The sequence below is a fragment of the Theropithecus gelada genome, chromosome 13, assembly GCF_003255815.1.
Source record: "Theropithecus gelada isolate Dixy chromosome 13, Tgel_1.0, whole genome shotgun sequence".
Taxonomy (NCBI): Eukaryota; Metazoa; Chordata; class Mammalia; order Primates; family Cercopithecidae; genus Theropithecus; species Theropithecus gelada.
In genome coordinates this window covers 68,057,416-68,081,060 of record NC_037681.1, presented here as the reverse complement: position 1 = coordinate 68,081,060, position 23,645 = coordinate 68,057,416, and the positions used below count along the sequence as shown (strand labels likewise).

The window sequence follows — 23,645 nt, the reverse complement described above, 5'->3', positions numbered from 1 at the left end:
GTACCACCATCCCCTCTGTGTCTCTACTCTCTTTTCTCTGGGCTTGCCTCTTTCACTATGGGCAATCTTCCACCCTCCATTCCTCCTTCTTCTCCCTTAGCCTGTGTTCTCAAGAACCTAAAACCTCTTCAACTCTCGCCTCACCTAAAACCTAAGCATCTTATTTTCTTCTGCAATACTGCCTGGCCCCAGTACAAACCTGATAATGGCTCTAAATGGCCAGAAAATGGCACTTTCTATTTCTCCATCCTACAAGACCTAGATAATTTTTGTTGAAAAATGGACAAGTGGTCTGAGGTGTCTTACATCCAGGCATTTTTCACACTTTGTTCCCTCCCTAGTCTCTGTTTCCAATGCAACTCACCCCAAATCCTCCTTCTTTCCCTCCTGCCTGTCCCTTCAGTACCAACCCCAAGCATTGCTGAGTCTTTTGAATCTTCCTTTTCTACCAACCCATCTGACCTCTCCCCTCCTCCCCAGACTGCTCCTCCTCAGGATGCTCCCTGCCAGGCCGAATCAGGCTTCAACTCTTCTTCAGCCTCTGCTCCCCCACCCTACAACCCTTCTATCACTTCTCCTCCCCATACCTGGCCTGGCTTACAATTTCATTCCATGACTAGCTCTCCCCCACCTGCCCAACAATTTCCTCTTAGAGAGGTGGCTGGAGCTGAAGGCACAGTCATGGTACATATGCCTTTTTCTCTATCAGACCTTTCTGAAATCAGCCAGCATTTAGGCTCTTTCTCATCAGACCCCATTAAATATACACAGGAATTCCAATATCTAACTCTGTCCTACAATTTAACCTGCAGTGACTTAAATGTCATCCTAACTTCTACTCTCTCCCCAGACGAACAGGAAAGAGTTCTTTCTCTAGCCCAGTCTCACACTGACAACTGCTGGCTTTATGAGCCAGGCCTCCAGGAAGGCATTAGAGCAGTTCCCTGAGAAGATCCCCAATGGAACTACCAGGCAGATTCCCCAGGTATAGCTAGGTGAGATTACATGATTTCTTGCCTAGTTGAAGGGCTTAAAAAGGCAGCATACAAATCTGTTAATTATGACAAACTTAAAGAAACTACCCAAGGAAAGGATGAAAATCCAGCCCAATTCCTGACTTGTTTAGCAGCAACCCTGAGATGCTTTACAGCCTTGGACCCAGAAGGGCCAGAAGGCCATCTTATTCTCAATATGCATTTTATCACTCAATCCACTCCTGACATTAGAAAGAAACTCCAAAAGTTAGACTCCAGACCTCAAACCCCACAACAGGACCTAATTAACCTCACCTTCAAGGTGTACAATAATAGAGAAGAGGCAGCCAAGTGGCAACGTATTTCTGAGTTGCAATTACTTGCCTCCACTGTGAGGGAAACCCCAGCCACATCTCTAGCACACAAGAACTTCAAAATGCCTAAACCGCAGCAGCCAGGCATTTCTCCAGGGACTCCTCCCCCAGGATCTTGCTTCAAGTGCCAGAAATCTGGTCACTGGGCCAAGGATTGCCCACAGCCCAGGATTCCTCCTAAGCCGTATCCCATCTGTGCGGGACCCCACTGGAAATTAGACTGTCCAATTTGCCTGGCAGCCACTCCCAGAGCCCCTACAGCTCTGGCCCAAGGCTCTCTGACTGACTCCCTCCCCGATCTGCTTAGCTTGGTGGCTGAAGACTGACACTACCCAATGGCCTCGGAGGCCCCCTGGACCATCACAGATGCTGAGCTTCGGGTAACTCTCACAGTGGAGGGTAAGTCTGTCTCCCTTTTTTATTTTATTCCAGAAATATTTTAATACAATCATAGTATAGTTATGAAGTCACATTCAATCCACTGAATATATTCAGGGTATTAATAAAGATGTTATACATCTTTATTCACTACCTTAATATAATTAAAGTATTTGGTTCTTATAGATGACACTAATTACCATATTCATTCATATATGTACTGCTAGTCAAACAACATGGAAATAAATTTATGGATTATGATAGTGGGGCTTCAGTCCTTTTTGATCTGAAGTCTAAGTTTCAAAAATGAATGTTTTCTTTTTTAAATGCCACAATATTTGAATCCTAGAAAGAATAGGCAACTAATTTAAGGCAAGATATTGAAACTTTCACAACTTTAATTTGAAAAAAGAAATGATCAAAGATCATACATGCCTTAACATTTAGATACCTATAGATTCATATAAAGGCAGTAATAAAAATATCAGTACAAGTTCTACATTGGGTTCCTCAGTAGAGAAAATAATAGGTTCTTTGAGTGAACCATTATCTTCAAATCCCAAAACACTGGCAAGAAGAAATAATTCTTCTGATGCAGGACAACATGTAGCATAACTGTTTTTAGTCAATAAAGGTGAGTAAAAAAATTGTGATTATACATAAAAATTAGTATCTTGGCCAGTTTGTTAAACTTTTGTTTTTCAGATTTACTTTAATGTCAGCTTTTTAAAAATGCTAAAAAATCCAACTGATTTAAAATTGATTGACAATAGTAGTACAAAGAGGCTCCCCTCTTTTTTATTTTTTTTGGTATGGGCTGAAGATTAGCATTTTATAAAGAAATAAACTCTATGTAAAATGTATGTATTTGAATGAGTAAAGAAGGCACAAAATGAGTTCAGTTAAGAGAAAACATTACCACTTGTTCTGAGCTCTTTTTTTTTTTTTTTTTCTTTTTTGAGACAGTCTCACTGTTACCTAGGCTGGAGTGCAGTGGTGTGATCTTGGCTCACTGCAACCTCCACCTCCTGGGTTCAAGCGATTCTCCTGCCTCAGCCTCCCGAGTAGTTGGGATTACAGGCTTGCGCTACCACGCCTGGCTAATTTTTGTATTTTTTAGTAGAGACAGGGTTTCACCATGTTGGTCAAGCTTGTCTTGAACTCCTGACCTCGTGATCTACCCGCCTCAGCCTCCCAAAGTGCTGGGATTACAGGCGTGAGCCACCATGCTTGGCTGAACTCTTAACAGTACAGTATTATAATATACACTTTTAGATATGAATCCTTACAAGATTTCTTATAATGGAAGTGACAGCACATTTTTTAGCTCTCCTATAGTCCATCCCCTTTTTAGTTGATATGGGGGCTATCCACTCCACATTACCTTCTTTTCAAGGGCCTGTTTCCCTTGCCCCCATAACTGTTGTGGGTATTGACAGCCAGGTTTCGAAACCTCTTAAAACTCCCAAACTTTGGTGCCAACTTGGACAACATTCTTTTACGTACTCCTTTTTAGTTATTCCCACCTGCCCAGTTCCCTTATTAGGTCGAGATGTTTTAACAAAATTATCCGCTACCCTGACTATCCCTGGACTACAGCCACATCTCATTGCCACCCTTCTCCCCAACCCAAAGCCTCCTTTGCATCTTCCTCTTGTATCCCCCTAGCTTAACCCACAAGTATGGGACACCTCTACTCCCTCCCTGGCAACCAATCACACGCCCATTATCCCATTAAAACCTAATCACCCTTACCCTGCTCAATGCCAGTATCCCATCCCAGAACAGGCTTTAAGGGGATTGAAGCCTGTTATCATTTGCCTGCTATAGCATGGGCTTCTAAAGCCTATAAACTTTCCTTACAATTCCCCCATTTTACCTGTCCAAAAATCAGACAAGTCTTACAGGTTAGTTCAGGATCTGCATCTTATCAACCAAATTATTTTGCCTATCCACCTTGTGGTGCCCAACCCATACACTCTTTCCTCAATACCTTTCTCCACAACTCACTATTCCGTTCTTGATCTTAAAGATGCTTTTTTCACTATTCCCCTGCACCCCTCATCCCAGCCTCTCTTTGCTTTTACCTGGACTGACCCTAACACCCATCAGTTCCAGCAGCTTACCTGGGCTGTACTGCCACAAGGCTTCAGAGACAGTCCTCATTACTTCAACCAAGCTCTTTCTCATGATTTACTTTCTTTTCACCCCTCTGCTTCTCACCTTATTCAATATACTGATGACCTTCTACTTTGTAGCCCCTCCTTTGAATCTTCTCAACAAGACACCCTCCTGCTCCTTCAACATTTATTCTCCAAGGGACATCAGGTATCCCCCTCCAAAGCTCAAATTTCTTCTCCATCCGTTACTTACCTCAGCATAATTCTTCATGAAAACACACATGCTCTCCCTGCCAATCATGTCCGGCTGATCTCTCAAACCCCAACCCCTTCAAAAAAAACAACAACTCCTTTCCTTCCTGGGCATGGTTGGATACTTTCACCTTTGGATACCTGGTTTTGCCATCCTAACGAAACCATTATATAAACTCACAAAGGGAAACCTAGTTGACCCCATAGATCCTAAATCCTTTTCCCACTCTTCTTTCTGTTCCTTGAAGACAGCTTTAGGTACTGCTCCCACACTAGCTCTCCCTGACTCATCCCAACCGTTTTCGTTACACACAGCCAAAGTGCAGGGCTGTGCAATTGGGATTCTTACACAAGGACTGGGACTGCACCCTGTAGCCTTTCATCCAAACAACTTGACCTTACTGTTTAAGGCTGGCCATCATGTCTCCATGCAGCGGCTGCTGCCACCCTAATACTTTTAGAGGCTCTCAAAATCACAAACTATGCTCAACTCACTCTCTACAGTTCTCATAACTTCCAAAATCTATTTTCTTCCTCATACCTGACACATATAGTTTCTGCTCCCTGGCTCCTTCAGCTATACTCACTTTGTTGAGTCTCCCACAATTATCATTGTTCCTGACCCAGACTTCAATCGGGCCTCACACATTATTCCGGGTACCACATCTGACCCCCATCACTGTATCTCTCGGACCCACCTTACATTCACTCCACTTCCCCATATTTCCTTCTTTCCTGTTCCTCACCCTGATCACACTTGGTTTATTGATGGCAGTTCCACCAGGCCTAATCGCCACTCACCAGCAAAGGCAGGCTATGCTATAGTATCTTCCACATCTATCATTGAGGCTACTGCTCTACCCCCATCCACTACCTCTCAGCAAGCCGAATTCATTGCTTTAACTCAGGCCCTCACTCTTGCAAAGGGACTATGCGTCAATATTTATACTGACTCTAAATATGCCTTCCATATCCTGTATCACCATGCTGTTATATGGGCTGAAAGAGGTTTCCTCACTACACAAGTGTCCTCCATCATTAATGCCTCTTTAATAAAAACTCTTCTCAAGGCCACTTTACTTCCACAGGAAGCTGGAGTCTTTCACTGCAAAGGCCATCAAAAGGCATCAGATCCCATTGCTCAGGACAATGCTTATGCTGGTAAGGTAGCTAAAGAAGCAGCTAGTGTTCCAACTTCTGTCCCTCACGGCCAGTTTTTCTCCTCATTGGTCACTCCCACCTACTCTCCACGGAAACTTCCATCTGTCAGTCTCTTCCCACACAAGGCAAATGGTTCTTGGACCAAGGAAAATATCTCCTTCCAGTCTCACAGGCCCATTCTATTCTGTCATCATTTCATAACCTCTTCCATGTAGGTTACAAGCCGCTAGCCCACCTCTTAGAACCTCTCATTTCCTTTCTTTTGTGGAAATCTATCTCAAGGAAATCACTTCTCAGTGTTCCATCTGCTATTCTAGTACTCCTCAGGGATTGTTCAGTGCCTCCCCCCCACTACACCTTCCCTACACATCAAGCTCAGGGATTTGCCCCTGCCCATGACTGGCAAATTGAGTTTACTCACATGCCTTGAGTCAGGAAACTAAAATACCTCTTGGTCTGGGTAGACACTTTCACTGGATAGGTAGAGGCCTTTCCCACAGGTTCTAAGAAGGCCACCATGGTCATTTCTTCCTTTCTGTCAGACATAATTCCTCAGTTTGGCCTTCCCACCTCCATACATTCTAATAATGGACAGGCCTTTATTAGTCAAATCACCCAAGCAGTTTCTCAGGCTCTTGGTATTCAGTGGAACCTTCATACCCCTTACCGTCCTCAATCTTCAGGAAAGGTAGAATGGACTAATGGTCTTTTAAAGACACACCTCACCAAGCTCAGCCTCCAATTTAAAAAGGACTGGACAGTACTTTTACCTCTTGCCCTTCTCAAAATTAGAGCCTGTTCTCAAGATGCTACAGGGTACAGTCCATTTGAACTTTTATATGGACACATTTTCTTGCTTGGCCCCAACCTCATCCCAGACACCAGCCCTCTAGGCAACTATCTTCCAGTCATCCGGCAGGCTAGACAGGAAATTCGCCAGGCTGCTAATCTACTCCAGATTCCCAGCCATATGAAGACACCCTAGCTGGACAATCAGTTCTTGTTAAGAATCTGACCCCTCAAACTCTACAACCTCAATAGACTGGACCCTACTTAGACATTTATAGTACCCCAACTGCTGTCCTCCTACAGGACCCTCCCCATTGGGTTCACCATTCCAGAATAAAGCTGTGCCCATCGGACAGCCAGCCTGATCTTTCTTCTTCCTCCTGGAAGTCGCAAGTACTCTCCCATACTTCCCTTAAACTCACTCGCATTTCTGAAGAGCAGTAATAACCCTTATGAGCCGAATACATCCTTTCATTCTATTAAGTCTATTTGTCCTTACCCTACTTTTTACAACAGGGCTTTATGCAGTCACCCCCACTACTTGGACTGTGCCCCAAAAACTTGTCATCCCTACTAGCTTCTGTCTAGTCATACTCCTTTTCACCATTCTCAACTATTCGTAAATGCCACACTTTTCCTCCAAACCATCATAACTGGTATCTCCTGGTTTTACCTCAAAGCGCCACCCCTAAGTCTCTCTTGAAGTGGATAGAAGATCTTCAGTGGCAAGGTACACTCCAATTCTTCTATCCTGATGAAGTCCTTTTTTTTTACTTTTCTACTCACTCTTATCCTTGCCCCCATTCTCCAGTCACTCTCTACCTCTCCCTAGTTACCTCTAGCATACTATCAATCTCACCCACTCTCTCCTCACTGCCTCCAATCCTTCTCTAGTAAAGAATTGTTGGCTAAGAGTTTCCCTTTCTTCCTGCTCTTATGCAGCTGTCCCCGCTCTACAGGCCGACAGGGCTACCTCTCCTGTCTTCCTGCACCTCCAAACCTCCTTTAATAGCCCTCATCTTTACCCACCTGAGGAATTTCTTTACTTTCTAGACAGATTTGGTGAGAACTCCCCAGACATTTCGCACCAAGAAGCTGCCACACTTCTCCGCATCTACTTACGGCACCTTTCTCCTTATGTCAATTCCACCCTCCTCCCATATTGGACCTCTAACCACACAAACAACTATCCCTGCTGCTGCTCCTCTATCCATCTCCCAACAACAGCCTGTGGAATCCCCTTAGGCAACCTTCCACCGTCCAAACGTTCCTTTTCTCTTTATCTCCAGAACCCAGACACACACATTACCAAACAGATGGGAGCATTCTAATTTCACATTACTGATAAGCCCTCTATCATTATTGACAAACTAAAAAACATTGGCAGTCACTACTATTAAGGAAGACACTTACCCTGCATCTCACTCTATCCTTGGCTACCCTCCCCCTCCTCGTCTGAATCTCCTCCTAGCCCTTCCTCTTGCTTGCTTATACCCAGCCCCATGAATAGCAGTGAAAGCTTCTTCGTAGATACTATGCGCTTTCTCATACATCATGAAAAACAAATCTCTCCCTCTACGCAGTTGCACCATCAATCCCCATTACAACCTCTGACGGCTGCTGCCCTTGCTGGATCTCTAGGATTTTGGGTGCAGGACTCCTCTTTCAGTACACCCTCTCACCTTTTCACTTTACCTTTCCAGTTCCGCCTGACACAAGGTCTCTTCTTTTTATGTGGCTCTTCCACCTACATGTGCCTACCTGCCAACTAGATGGGCACATGTACTCTAGTCTTCCTTACCACCAAAATCCAGTTTGCAGATGGGAATGAACAACTGCTTGTCCCCCTCATGACACCAACACAACAAAAAAGAGTCATCCCACTAATCCCTATACTTGTGGGTCTAGGACTTTCTGCCTCTACTATTGCACTTGGAATTGGAATAGCAGGCATATCAACCTCTGTCACAACATTCCACAGCCTCTCTAATGACTTCTCCGCTAGCATTACAGATATGTTACAAACTTTATCTGTCCTCCAAGCCCAGATTGACTCTTTAGCTGCAGTTGTCCTCCAGAACTGCTAAGGCCTCAATTTACTCACTGCTGAAAAAGGAGGACTCTGTATATTTTTAAATGAAGAGTGTTCTTTTTACCTAAATCAATCTGCCCTGGTGTATAACAACATAAAAAAAACTCAAGGATAGAGCCCAAAAACTTGCCAACCAAGCAAATAATTATGCTGAACCCCCTTGGACACTCTCTAATTGGAAGTCCTGGGTACTCCCCTCTTAGCCCTTTAATACCTATTTTTCTTCTTCTTTTATTTGGACCTTATGTCTTCTGTTTAGTTTCTCAATTCATACAAAACCGCATCCAGGCCATCACCAATCATTCTATACGACATATGCTCCTTCTAACAACCCCACAATATCACGCCTTACCCCAAAATATTTCTTCAGTTTGATCTCTCCCATTCTAGGTTCCCACGTCACCCCAATCCCACTTGAAGCAGCCCTGAGAAACATCACCCATTATCTCTCCATACCACTCCCAACAATTTTCGCCGCCCCAACACTTCACCACTATTTTGTTTTGTTTTTCTTATTAATATAAAAAGACAGGGATGTCAGGCCTCTGAGCCCAAGCTAAGTCATCATATACCCTGTGACCTGCACGTATACATCCAGATGGCCTGAAGCAACTGAAGATCCACAAAAGAAGTGAAAATACTCAGTTCCTTCCTTAACTGATGACATTCCACCTTTGTGATTTGTTCCTGCCCCACCCTAACTGATCAATTGACTTTTTGACAATACACCCTCCCCACCCTTGAGAAGGTACTTTGTAATATCCTCCCCAACCCTTGCGATAATGTGTTTTGTGATATTCCCCCGCCCTGAAGAAGGTACTTTGTAATATTCTCCTGGCCCTTAAGAATGTACTTTGTAAGATCCACCCCCTGCCAGCAAAACATTGCTCCCAACTCCACCCCTATCCCAAACCTATAAGAACTAATGATAATCCCACTACCTTTTGCTGACTCTCTTTTCGGACTCAGCCCGCTTGCACCCAGGTGATTAAAAAGCTTTATTGGTCACACAAAGCCTGTTTGGTGGTCTCTTCACAACGACACGCGTGACAAGCGGCAGTTGGGTATCCCTAGATGGGGCAAGCGCAAGAGAGAGAGAGTCAGGGCTCTGAACAGGCTTCTCTTGATGTACAATGAGACCTTGGGTGAGGCAGAAGTAGCTGGTGAGTCCATCACCCTCTGCTTAGAACACCGCAGCTTCCCCTTTTTCTTAGGAATTCTTATGGGGCTGTCAGAGGTGTTGCAACCAGAGAAACTCTATCTTGAATAGGAGCTGCATAAAATGAGGCTGAATCCTAGTGGGCTACATTCCCAGACAGTTAGGCATTCTAAGTCACAGGTTGAGGTAGGAGATCGGCACAAGATACAGGTCATAAAGACCTTGCTGGTAAAACAGCTTGCAGTAAAGAAGCTGGCTAAAACTCACCAAAACCAAGATGGCGACAACAGTGACCTCTGGTCGTCCTCAATGCTACGTTCCCACCAATGCCCTGATAGTTTACAAATGCCATGGCAACATCAGGAAGTTACCCTATATGGTCTAAAAGGGGTAGCATACAATCAAGAAATAACCATAAAAATGGGCAACCAGCAGCCCCCAGGGCTGCTCTGTCTATGGAGTAGCCATTCTTTATTCCTTTACTTTCTTAATAAACTTACTTTCACTTTAGTCTATGAACTCGCTCTGAATTCTTTCTTGCACGAGATCCAAGAACTCTCTCTTGGGATCTGGATTGGGATCACTTTCCAGTAACAGGGCTTCCAAAGCCCTGTAGAATCAGGCCTCTGCCCAGTGCAAAATGCCCTCACAGTGGTCTTCCACAGTTCTCTCCTTCTGCCAACAGCCTTGGCATGCCATTCCAAGCTGCACAGCTGCCCTCTGTCATTCACTCACTCTCTTCCTGGTCAATGCCTACCTGTCTCAGCCCTGCCTAGGTCAAATATCCCTATATGCATCTCCTGAAACAACATAGTTCTTCATAGCCATTGTCACCATGGTTATTTTTCATTGACTTGTGTAACTTTTGATCCTGAAGCTCAATGAAGGCAGAAACCACGTCAATTTTGGCTCTTGTATCCAGCACCTAGCCACATATCTGGCATTTAATTGGTGTTCCGTAATACTTGATGGAGAAATAAATTAGCAAACCAAACTGGAATCCTGCCAATGAGCCTGGAGCCCTTTGTGATGTAGCTTCTGTTAAGAGAATTGGGAAGAGAGGAGAGAGTCATTCAAATCCTGGCGTTGTCACTCGGTGGGGCCTCCTCCACCATAGCCTGAGGTTTTCTCCTGATAAAATCTGCTTATGAAGAATGCCAAGGATGGCTATAGTCTATCCCAGCATGAATCCTGCAAGTGCTTTGGCTGACTTATTACCTTCAGGTTACAGTATATTATGCTTTTTAAGTATAACATAATGAGGGCTCATACAATGAGACAACCGCACGCAGATTGTAATCAATGTTTGAGAATGCATTTATTTAGCGCTTTTCCTCCTGCTCAATATGCATGGAAAGATTTGAACTTTGCAACAAACCTCTCTTGAGCTGTTCTCTTCTCCAGCTTTTGTCTTCTGTCTCCCCTTTCATTCTCCATCTCCATCTGACAATTCTCCTCCAACTGTTCTACTATAAGGCTCTGAATTCTACTATAAGGCTGAACATTCTGAACAGAAAGGCCTGCATATTCAATAAGAGCCCCAAGGAACTTGCATGCAGGAGGGTCCAATACTATAAGGAGCTAGAATACCATCCACTTCAAGGCCAGCCAGCCCAGGGGATTGTTGGGTTGATGGAGACTGCAAATGCACTACTAAGTGAGTGCCTCTGACTTCCCTTCAGGGCCTTAGCTTCCTTATCTGCTATTCCAACAGCCCCTAATGGTACTCCCACTCTCCCTCCTACCCAGTCATTAATATAAAGGCAATTTTAAATGAGTTAGGATCCTTAATAGCACAGTGCCTGGCACAGAATAGAGGTTTAAAAGTCAACGTGGGCAGATCACCAGGTCAGGAGATCGAGACCATCCTGGCTAACATGGTGAAACCCTGTCTCTACTAAAACATACAAAAAATTAGCCAGGCATGGTGGCAGGTGCCTATAGTCCCAGTTACTTGGGAGGCTGAGGCAGGAGAACGACGTGAACCCGGGAGGCAGAGCTTGCAGTGAGCCGAGATCACACCACTGCACTCCAGCCTGGGCAACAAAGCAAGACTCCATCTCGAAAAATAAATAAATAAATAAATAAATAAATAAATTGTTATATAGGAGGAAGGAAGGGAGGGAGGGAGAAAAAGGGAAGTTGACTGACCACATTCATGTGCTCAACTATAAAGAAGACCTTCTATTCACAAGAAACATTCCTCCCTGTAGAAGCCCTATTGACCCATGTAATACCTGGAAAGTCATCCCCAAGACTCTTTTCCCCACCCCATCCCCACACCTAATTCCACCAATGCTACCCCTCCAGACATTATCCCCTACTACACACCCCTCCTCCAATATCCCCACTCACCAATGCTCATTTCTGGGCTATTACCAAGTAAAACAGTCACCCTCAGTTTGCTACGCATTTCTTTACATCAAACATCATGTTCTATGCTGTGATCCATTTTCAGCACTGCAGTTTTAATTAATATCTAATGAACAAATCTCACCTTTGCATGTTTCACAACCCACAGACAAGTTAATAAATGAGAATGGTTTCATTATAAAAATCATTGCTTCCATAATCTATCTACTTCCAATGCCACCTTCCATTCTTTCCTCCTCTGGGTCTTATCCCCTTTTTAGAGTTGCCTAGCTAAAACAAATGCTCTAACTCTCTGAAAAGATCAGTTCAATATTCGTAGATTCCTGACTCATTCAAATGATGAAATATTAGCTATGGCAACCCTCCAGTATCTTTCTCCTAAGCCTTCCTCCCTTGCTTTTGTTTTCACTCTTGGTTCTGACAGCCTATTGGTTTTGGATTAGAAAGTTATTCATATTTCATCTCTCCCAACTGCAAGAATATAGAGGAACCAAGTGGAAGGAAAAATCCCACAGGAAAGTCAATCATGATGAGAACACAAGGTACAAATACCTGAGAGAAGAGGGGAGACTGGGAGATGAGACGAAAAAATTGAAGCAAATGAAGGTCAGGCCTGTTGATGGTCTCACCACATTTGAAGGTCTAAATTCCAATCTCAGACTCATTCAAGCAGGAACTTGTTCCTCCACACTGTGGCTTCCATCCTCAAAGTCACCTCATGATTCAAGAAGGCAGCTGGAGTTCCAGTCATCACATCTATATTCCAGGAAGCACGACTGAGGAAGGGGAAATGGTGGAAGGGCAAAAGGGCCCCCCTTCCTGTGGAATTAGCTTTCTTTTATGCAGCCTTCCTGGAAGTCCCACATAATATTTTGCTAGAATTTAAAAATACAGTCTCACCTTATAAGGGAGAATGGAAAATAGGGTCTTGTAACTGGTCACAGTGACATCTCAAATAAAATGGGTGTTCTATTGCTAAAAAAAGAGGTTGAACAGATATTTGAGTGGGAACTAGAAGTCTCATTGAGAAGCCAAACTCAAACACTTGCTGATATTTTAATAGGGGGAAAAAAAGAGTGATGAACTAAAGACAGAAGAGGGAAGAATAGTAAATCTTAAGAATCCAGCAACACCTACCAATGTGAAATTCAGCTAAAACTTTATTTTAGAGTACACTATGCCAACAAATGATATTTCACATGTATTTATTGACATGAAAGTAATATAAATTCCATGTTTATTGAACAGTCTCAGGTACCTTGAACAGTACTTGGCACATAGTAGGTTTAAATCAAAAGATGTCTTGAAAGATACATGATGTTAAATAAAAAAGTAAGTTTAAAGTAGTATGTAAAATATCCTATAACTTTACTAAAATCAAATATGTGTATGTATATGTAGATAGATAGAGCCAGCCAACCAGGCAGTAAGATCATTAAAATGACTGATAACAGTAATTTTCTCTGCATAATATGATAGAATTGGGGTAATTTTTATTTTCTTATTTTTAGCTTTCGTGAATTTTCCAATTATTCTAAGTTAATTAGGCATTACTTTATACAGTTTTTAAAAGTCATATCAGAATTTAATTATGCATTACTTTATATAGTTTTTAAAAGTCATATCAGAATTTAATTATGCATTACTTATATAGTCTTAAAAAGTTATATCAAAATCCATTTGAGACAAAAATCAATACCTGTATAGCCTTACCTAGAGAACAAAAAAATCTGGATTAGATTTTAAAATAAGAAAGAGTTGAAATAGATATTTAAAAAACATTTTTTAAAAATCACTTCTTAATAAAGAGTGATTCAGCTTTAGAAGACAGGGCTCCATAGAGACATTCAGACAAGGAACCCACAACATTTTGGACAAGAGGATTAGGAAATAAGGAGTTGCCCTCAAAGCTTTAAGGCTCCTCTTCACTCTGGGATTCTTGTCTTCATTTCCAAACTCCCTGTCAACAGGCAGCAATTGGTGGCTTCATTAATCTTCAAATATTATGGTGACTTAAAGATGACATAGTGCATTCTTTACAAAGACAGATGTGGCAACTGAGTCCAGGGAGGTTTTAATACCAGATCCCCCAACTTTGCACCCAATATGTTCCTAATTTGTTTTCCTTTTCCCCTGCAGACATAGCTTATGCCTTTCAATGTGGCCATGTTTGTGGGGAAACAAAGTTTGCCATAAAATTGGCTTCATTAAGCCAGAGTCCACATACATTATATATCTGACTCTCATTTTAGAAGGAAAAACTCACCTTTGAGATTCACAGGATCAGTTAGTCTATGCCCTAAAGTTCTACTGAGAGGCTGAGAGGCCACCAATGGAGGTCCTGGATTAGAGAAAGAGACTCTTCCCTCTCCTCTCACCCATACTCAACATTAGCCCACCATAGTTCCTTGAATGCAATATGTTTTTTCTGGCTTCTATATGTGCACCCAGGTCAATACTCCTGGTTGGGGTGTTCCCTCCCTTTCAGTCAATCCAAACCTTACCCATCCTTTAGGCCTTGCCCCCATTCTTCCTGATATCCAAAGCTTCCTCTGACTCCTGCAGCCCTTGTTACAGGCTCCCTTCTCTGACCTCCTGTGACCAGTACCACACAGTCAGCTCCTAACTGTATCTGCTATGTCATAGTCCTTATTGCTTCATACATGTGCATCTTATCACCTCAGCCAGACTCTAAGCTCTTGCAGGGAGAGTAAGGTTCATCTCTCTCTCACACACACACACACACACACACACACACACACACACACACAGATTATAGTACACTGCTTTATACCTGGTAGGTTCTCAATAAATATCTGTTCATCAGTTATTTGGAAATAACCAGAAAACAGCTGAACAATCACAAATTTTTAACAAGTTGAGTTATAAGACAGTCTCATGACACAACTATATGCTGTTTACAAGAAACTAACTTAAGATCTAAGGACAAATAGGTTGAAAACGAAAGAATGGAAAAAGATATTCCACGCAAACAGTAACCAAAAGAGACCTGGGTGGCTATACTAATATTAGAAAAAACGGACTGTAAGTCAAAAATTGTTGTAGGCCAGTTGCAGTGGATCATGCTTGTGATCCTAGCACTTTGAGAGACCAAGCCTGCACAACATAGTGAGACCCTATCTCTACAAAAAATAAGAAAATTAGCCAGGCATGGTGGTGCATGTCTGTAGTCCCAGCTTCTTGGGAGGGTGAGGTGGGAGGATCGCTTGAGCCCAGGAGTTTTAGGTTGCAGTGAGCTATAATTGTGCCACTGCACTTCTGCCTGGATAACACAGTGAGACCCTGTCTCAAAAAGAAAATTTATTATAAGAGAAAAAAAAAGGATATCATATACAGATGCTCCTCAAATTATGATAGGGTTACATCCAAATTTAATTTCATTATTTTCTCTATAGCACAGTTAAATTGTTTCCAATTTTCCCATTTTTTTATTTTAAAGAAATTACTTTCCTTGGGATAAATTCTTTTCTATTTCCACCATTAGTTGAAAATATCCTAAGTCTAAAATGTATATTAGCTTACAATTGGGCAAAATAGTCTCACACAAAGCTTATTTTATAATAAAGTGTTGAATATCTTATGTAATTTATTGAGTACTACACATTAAGTGAAAAGTGCAATGGTTTTACACCATCGTAAAATCAAAAAGTTGTGAATCAAACCATTGTAAATCAGACACCATCTCTATTAACAAAAGGGTAAATCCATCAAGAAGCTATAACAATTGTAACATATATACAGCAAGCAACAGAGCCTCAAAATATATGACAGCAGCACTGACATAATTGAAGGGAGAACTAGAGAGTTTTACTCTTGTAGTTGCAGACCTCAATATTTCACCTTCAATAATGGATAGAACATCTAAACACAAGAGCAATATGAAAATAGAGGCATGTTACCCATGTTTTTTTTCCAGTCCAACAGGAACCCTGTCCTCTGCCAATGGAAAGAAAAGGAGGACAGTATTGTAAGTGCTATTACAAATGTTATGGTTAAGTGCTGCTGCACATTTGAGACATGTCTTGCCTATCACCACTCAAGATGCACTTCATCATAAGGAACCACTTCAGGCGCCAAGGCTACTGTCTTCTCAGGTCACAAGTCCAGAGTCAACACTTGTCTTCAAATCCCACACAGTTCTAGGGAGATTGAACTACAGGGCATCCAGTATCAGTTACATACGGTGTCACCAAAACACGTAGACCCTTGTCTAAGCCTCCAGTCAGACTCCTGCTTCCCCAGAATAATTTTATTTCAAGGGGCCTTTCTTCCAGCTCCTGGGCTGTGGCCAGACTCTCCCCATGCTTTCCTCAACAAGACTTCTTGACCTTAAATTCATGGAAGACAAATCAGATGTCTTTCTCTTCCATTCTGGAAGGCCTTGGGTAAAACTGGTTCACTTCTTCCCAGCTACCAGCTCTGTGAAACATGGCGTGAGGAAACATTTGTCAAATGACTTAAAACATAAAAGGTTTTATAAAAACTTAATTCCAGGAGAATGGGGGGAGGAGGGCTATTATATCTATACTACTAAGAAGGCAATTCAACTGACCCTTCACGGTATAGAGATAACCATCTTCTCCATACTAAAAAAAAAAAAAAGTATCCGTTACACAGCTAATTGTCAATAAGTAATGCAGACAATGAGTACTAGAGGAATTCTGAGAACAAGAAGATCAAAGAGGTTTGAAGGCAACCAGAACATTTTGGATCTGCTACTACTTGAAATGCAAAACTTGTCACCAAAATTTTACCACCACAGATTAATTTTTAAGAGAAAGTATTTTAGACCGGGCACGGTGGCTCAAGCCTGTAATCCCAGCACTTTGGGAGGCCGAGATGGGCGGATCACGAGGTCAGGAGATCGAGACCATCCTGGCTAACACGGTGAAACCCCGTCTCTACTAAGAAATACAAAAAATAGCCGGGCGAGGTGGCGGGCGCCTGTAGTCCCAGCTACTCGGGAGGCTGAGGCCGGAGAATGGCGTGAACCCGGGAGGCGGAGCTTGCAGTGAGCTGAGATCCGGCCACTGCACTCCAGCCTGGGCTACAGAGCGAGTCTCCGTCTCAAAAAAAAAAAAGAAAGTATTTTGGAGCAAACTCCTTTATTCAAATTTAATTTCATAATTTTCTCTGTAACACAACTAAACTGTTTTAAATTTTCTCACTTCTAAAATAAATTATTTTCCTTGGGATAAATTTCTATTTCCATTTTTTTGGATAAAGATTATCTTAATTCATATTTTTTTTTGTTTGTTTTTAGACGGAGTCTTGCTCTGTCACCCAAGCTAGAGTACAATGGTGCAGTGGCGCCATCTCAGCTCACGGCAACCTCTGACTCCCGGGTTCAAGCGATTCCTCTGCCTCAGCCTCCCAAGTAGCTGAGATTACAGGTGCCTGCCACCACACCCAGCTAATTTTTTTGTATTTTTAGTAGAGACAGGGTTTCACCGTATTAGCCAGGATGGTCTCGCTTTCCTGACCTCATGATCCACCTGCCTCAGCCTCCCAAAGTGCTGGGATTACAGGTGTGAGCCATCACGCCCAGCCCATTGTATTTGTTTTTTAACAGCTTTACTGAGATGTAACTCACATATCATACAATTCATTCATTTAAAGTGTACAATTTAATGCTTTTTAGTATATTTATAGAGCTGTCCAATCATCACCACAATTAACTTTAGAACATTTTTATCACTTCCAAAAGAAACCCCATCCCCATTAGCAGACACTCCCATTCTCCTGAACTCCCACCCCTAAGCAACCACTAAGTTGTTTTGTCTTTATAGATTTGTCTACTCTGGACATTTTATACAAATGGAATCGTACAATATGTGGTCCTTTGTGACTGGTTTCTTTCACTTAGTATATTTTCAAGATTTATGCACATTGTAGTATATATTAGTACTTCATTCCTTCTTATTGCCAAATATGTCATTGTATAAATATACTACATTTTATTTATTATTAATCAGATAATGGACTTATAGGTTCACCACTTTCTACTTTTTGGCTATTATGAATGGTGCTGCTATGAATATTCATGTACAAGTTTTTGTGAAGGTACATTTTTGTTTATCTTCTTGGGTATATACCTAGGAGTGGAGTTGCCAATTGGTTTCATTTGACTTTACCTAATTTTCTTGGCTAACAGTCCTATATTGTGCTTGTGTGTGTGTGTATATATATACACATACATATACATATGGCAGAAAGACACAGAGACAGAAAAGAAAAAGAGAGGCTGTACTTGTTTGCATGTCTTATCTGAAATTTTTGCATGCATAGCAGATTCAATAACCATAGAGTTGAAAAGATGGCATCAAAATCATTGGCTGAAAATATCCTACAAAGGGAAAACTTTCTGGAAAAAATGTCTAACCTGAGTTGAGCTGGTTTTTTTTTTAAAGAGCTGGAGAGAAGAGAGAAGATAGTGCTGCAGTAGGGGCCACAGCACAAGTAAAGGCCTGGTGATTGGGCTGGATATAGAGTACTTGGGGAATAAGTAAAAGTTAGTAGAGGAGGCTGGAATGATTTATTAGGAATCACCTCGTCAAGGTCTTTGAATGGCAGCCTCAAGGGTTTAAAAACTACATTTTTAGGCCGGGCGCTGTGGCTCACCCCTGTAATCCCAGCACTTTCGGAGGCGGGCGGATCACAAGGTCAGGAGATTGAGACAATCCTGGCTAACACGGTGAAAAACCCCGTCTCTACTAAAAGTATAAAAAATTAGCCGGGCGCGGTGGCGGGCGCCTGTAGTCCCAGCTACTCGGGAGGCTGAGGCAGGAGAATGACGTGAACCCGGGAGGCGGAGCTTGCAGTGAACCGAGATCGCGCCACTGCACTCCAACCTGGGCGACAAAGGGAGACTCCGCCTCAAAAACAAACAAACAAACAAAAAAATACCTACATTTTTATAGCTTTAGGGGAGCCATTGGAGACTATGGTTTAAATACGTCAATCACATGATCACATCAGATGGGCATGATTACAGCAATGACTGGCAGGTGCAGGCAGGATGTACCTAAATAGGGAGACACGAAGCAAGCCCTCCTCCTTTAGGAGTCTATTGCAGCAATTCAGGACTGAGGTAAAGGCTCTGAGCATAGCCAGCTGGAAGTCAGTAGCTTAAATATTGATTTAGTGGGCAAAAGCCGCATTCATCACCGGGCTGGTTCCCTAAAAACCCCGTGCGTATGTGCAGGGAACTCATCATTTCCCTATTACATAAATTGATTAGGTCATTCGGAGCCGAGATTGATGCCAGAGATTTGCTGCTAATCAAGCTAGAATAGCAAGTTGGAGGACAAGACAGGCCTTCTGCCAACTGGGCAAGGAACTGGTCCCAGAAGCAGAGAACACTGCAGCGAAGTACCCTGTGTTTGCTTGGGGAGTCTGAGCAAAGATAGCCTCTGAGAGGCCTGGCAATGCCCTTCAGTTACATCTGGGGTCTCCAGGGCAACTCCTAGAATGACACTTCTCAGGGCTTCTGTCAAGAGCTGACCAGCCAAGTGGAATCCAGCCCCAAAGGTCCATGACAGGGCTGTCCTCACTGTGTGCTGAAGCTGTTAAGAGTGGAGGTACTGGGGAAACAGGGCCTAGGGCAGCATCTGTGGAGAGTCCAGGGGAGCCAAAGCCTTGGAGAAAGAGTTTACTGTTTTGGCAATAATAGCAATAGTCTGCAATAACAAAAATTTGTGTTTGTATACACCTTCTACAGTGCTCCAGAAAAAAGGGAGGTTCAGCTTTCTTGGTGGATAAGATACTCTCCCTCTCACACAAAGACACCCTAGCCCCATTCTAAGGAGAGCCCTGCAAAACTAGCCACATGCCATCCAGTGCCAGGAAGCCTGGTTCTGACATGGTGGTGGTGGAGTTTCTACCCATCTGTCCCTAACACAGAGGAAAGTGTACCTGGCTCCATCTATAAACTGAGGCAGCATATCTGGGAAGAACCAAATCTCCAGAGCACCCTGGTTTAGGACAATCAACATCCCAAGTCAGATGTCTTTCAGCTTTCACAGCTCTCCTGTCTGCAGCCCACTTCTCATTCTGCGACCGGCCCTAGTTTCGAAGGCGTGAAATGCTCAGTGAGTAGTGGAGGGAACACTTTTAGTACTATGACCCGTAATTGACGCTGCTGCCACCACTTTTGGTTGACCTTAGCCCCTAACTGGAAATGGGTGGGGGGGCAGGGGGCAGGGATCTACTTTTTGCCACCGCTCACCCACCTGGGATATCTAAGTATAGTCATCATTATTATTATTATTTGCTGCCATCACATCATCACCAGGGTCTTGCTTCCCGCAGTCCATAGTAAGGGGGAGGACAGGGAAGGAACCGGCTGCCCGAAGAGGATGATTTTCCGCCTGTACTGAGGGTGTTCCTCGCCAGAACTTTTGTGGCACCGGCAAAGCCGGCTTGTGTCCAGCAGAGAAGCACCCGCAGCCGCGCGGGGCATCCGTCGTCTTTTTCTGCCGCGGTGGGGCATAGGAGGGCAACCATTTGCCCGGGGCGTTCCATAGCACACCGTTCCCCGCGCCGGCCTCAGGGGAGCTGCTAGTGAGCTTCCCCTACACCTCCTCTATTCCTCTACTCTCTGCCGCAGCCAGGGTCTTATTCCCCGCCCCGGGCTAGAGGGGTCGGTGAGCTGGGGTGGCGAAAGGAGCCCAGCAGTCCGCCGGGCCTGGGCTCTTTTTCCCGGTGGCACCTTGGTCCCCCACCCGCGCTTGACTCCTCCCCCGTCTCTATTCCGCAGCGTCCCCGCCCTGTCAGCAGCCTGCTTCAGCGACCGCACCTGCCGCGGGTGGTGGGTGGGGGGGTACACGCAGGAGGTAAAAAGGAAAACAGGGAGGGTTTGGGGTGCACAGCGCAGCGGGGTGAGCAGCCTTGCCCGCGCCTCGGACCCCTGCAGCCCTAGCGGCGCCCGCCCGCGGCTGCGGCACCGATGCGCTGTCCGCGGTGCTGACGCCGGCCGCCGCTCGGTCGGGAGGGGGAGCAAAAGTCCTCGTTCCCGGGTCGCCCGGAGCCCAGCGACCGCCTCTCCCCGATTCCCCATTTCCAATGGAACCCGCTGCGTCCTGGCGCTGCGGTTCGATCCAGGGCAAAGGAGTGAACGAAGGTAACTTAAACTTCGGACTAACGCCCGAGAACCCAGTGTCGGCGATTCGCGTCGCGCAGCCTCCAGCCCTGGAGACCTCAGAGCACCACCAAGTTGAGCAAAGTTTCACCGCGGCATGAGATAAGGGAGGGATTCCAGAGGCGAAGCGCAGAGAGGAGCAAGACGAGGTTCCCCGGCGAGGTGGTAGCTCGCACCGCAGTCGGACACCTGCTCCGGTGCCCCGCATTAGTGCCGCCGGAGCCACCGGGAGGCGTCGCGGCAGCCCAACTCTCCACCCCCTCCCTCCTGTCCCTACTCACCCCTCCCCAACACCCCGCCCCGGGCGCCAGTGACTCCGCCTCTCCCTGCCGGGCGGCTCTTCGGCTGGAGCTGAGAAAGGAGCGCTTTCCCGGACTCGGCTCGGCTCCGAGGCTCCGAAGCCGACGCCGCCAGCTCAGCCCCGGGGGCGGGAGCAGGACTGCCAGCAGATCCCGCACCTAGGAGCCGCCGAGCCCGAACGCCTCATGGGACGCCCCCGGGGGCTCTCTCCCCGCCCTGCTGCCGAGTCCCGGTCCTAGGCGCCCGGGCTCCACGGCCCACCCCGCCCGCAGCCCGCGGCCTGTCTGGAGAGGAGTATGAGGCCCGGGGCCCCGCGGACGCCGGCCACCGGGCGGCAGGGGCCTAGCTGCGAAGCCCCGCGCCCGAGGGCGGCGGGTAAGGAGCCGCGGGAGCCGGCGAGGCGTCGGGGCGCGGAGAGGAGCGCCCCTGCCCGGGCACCCGCTGGGCCACGGGACTCGCGTGTGGCCTGAGTGCCGGGGAGGAGGCGGAGGCGCCCCTCCGTCCGGGCTCTGGGAAGGCGGCGAGGGGCTCCGCGGCGGCCCCGGACCCCTGGCCACCATCCTCACGCTCCTGCTCCCGCCGGGGGGATGTCGCGGCCCGGGCCCCGAGCGCCGCCCCGGCCCCGGGGCTGAGCTCCGGACCATGTCCTCCCGCAGCCCCCGGCCCCCGCCCCGCCGTAGCCGCCGCCGCCTGCCGCGCCCCTCCTGCTGCTGCTGCTGCTGCCGCCGCTCGCACCTCAACGAGGACACCGGCCGCTTCGTGCTGCTAGCGGCGCTCATCGGCCTCTACCTGGTGGCGGGTGCCACAGTCTTTTCCGCGCTGGAGAGCCCCGGCGAGGCGGAGGCGCGGGCGCGCTGGGGCGCCACGCTGCGCAACTTCAGCGCTGCGCACGGCGTGGCCGAGCCGGAGCTGCGCGCCTTCCTCCGGCACTACGAGGCCGCGCTGGCCGCCGGCGTCCGCGCCGACGCGCTGCGCCCGCGCTGGGACTTCCCCGGCGCTTTCTACTTCGTGGGCACCGTGGTGTCAACCATAGGTGAGCGGCGCGCCCCCCCGCGCGTCTTTCCTCTCTGTGCCTTTCACCTGCCGCCCTTTTCACTGCTCGGCCGCTCGGTCAGCGTCCCTCGGCTCTCCCTTCCCTTCTAATGTCCCTTTGCTTACTTTTGTCTCGCCCTCTCTTCTCCGCCGGACCCCGTTCTCTCTCTGTGTCCCTCTCGGCTTTCAGTGACGGAGGAAAGCCCACCTCTGGCGCTCACCCCGCGGTGGTTTGCCTGGCAGTGTGGCCTAATGGGGGAGAATCCGGGCCGCCTGCGCTCCAACACTGGCCGGCTCCGTGACCTGACCTCTCTGAGCCTCCGTTTTCTCCTCTAAGAATACGTGCCACGGCTACCGGTTCTTTCCTATTTTCCACCCACAACCCCCGGGCCTCAGTTTCCTCTCCAGGATGATCTCAAAAGCCCCTTCTCTCTCCACCCTAAGCGCTTTTATTTCTTTTCATAGTCTTCCCCCTTTCTTCTTTTACCCTGTGTTTTCCCCCTCAGTGGCCTCTAACTCCTTTACCCTGGAGAGGGTGACCACTTGCCCCAGAATCACTTTCCCTAGATCTCCTTCCCACCTGCTTCTCCTACAATCTATACCGCCCCTTACCCGCCCCCCAAAGTAAAACCCGTTAGCCTGAGGCCAGGACTTCAGCTGCTGTTCTGCCTCCCTTCCTTGTGTTCTCCCCCAACTCCCAGCCCCTTCTCCAATTTCTTGACCGTTTCTTTGTTCCCTTGCCACTTTTTCCAACCATTAGTGGTACCAAGGGGTAGCTGGGAGCAGTGATAGTTCCCCTATTCTTTCCATCATGTCTTCTCCCTTTTTTTGGATATAAACAGTTTACGTTTTCTCAACCTTATGAAGAATGCTGTGTAAAGAGTCCTTCAAGCCCCCGCCCCTTTCTGTGTGGCCAGACTGCTGCCTCTGAGCTCCTGTGGAGAAATTCTGGAGCCACCCCTGCTCTCCATCCACCCCTTCATTCCTCTTTCTTCCTCTCCTTTCACTCGCTTTTCCCATCCCCCACTTTCCCTGGGTGTCATGTGAAACAAAGCCCCCCCCCCCACTCACCTGTATAGAGTGCAGCAGAAATGCATGCTTATCACCTTGACAAGGCTTTGTGTGTCCCCAACTCCTGCTTTGAATCCCAGGATGGAAGAAGGCACTTGGCTGGTCACACCTCTAGTCACCCCAAGGCACTGTCTCCTGTGCAGTTTTGGAGGAGGGGGTAGGATTTGCTGGGCTTGAGAAGTGAGGGATTTCATAGACACACGTTCTGGAGTGGTTTGGTATGCCAGTTCAGATACAGAGGCATGGACTGTAACTGACCAGGATAAGCCATAGCAGATGGCTGGTTGGAGGCAGGGAGAGAGGCTGCCTCCATGTGCAGCATATGAGCAGCTAGAGATGTCTCTCTAAGTGTATATGTATAGTCTATGAAAGCACTTCCTTGCCTTCAATGATTTTTCATGTGTCATGCT

At 46.1% G+C, this 23,645-nt stretch overlaps 1 protein-coding gene across 1 annotated transcript in view; it reads left to right on the top strand.

The window, feature by feature from the left end:
* The first annotated feature begins 21,158 nt into the window (after positions 1–21,158).
* The window catches only part of KCNK12 (potassium two pore domain channel subfamily K member 12), a 51,276-nt gene continuing 48,789 nt past the window's right edge, over positions 21,159–23,645 (top strand). The window contains exon 1 of the mRNA XM_025354349.1: positions 21,159–22,165. Coding sequence (XP_025210134.1) covers positions 21,775–22,165 — 391 coding nt within the window. The 5' untranslated portion in view covers positions 21,159–21,774. The remainder of the gene's footprint in view (positions 22,166–23,645) is intronic.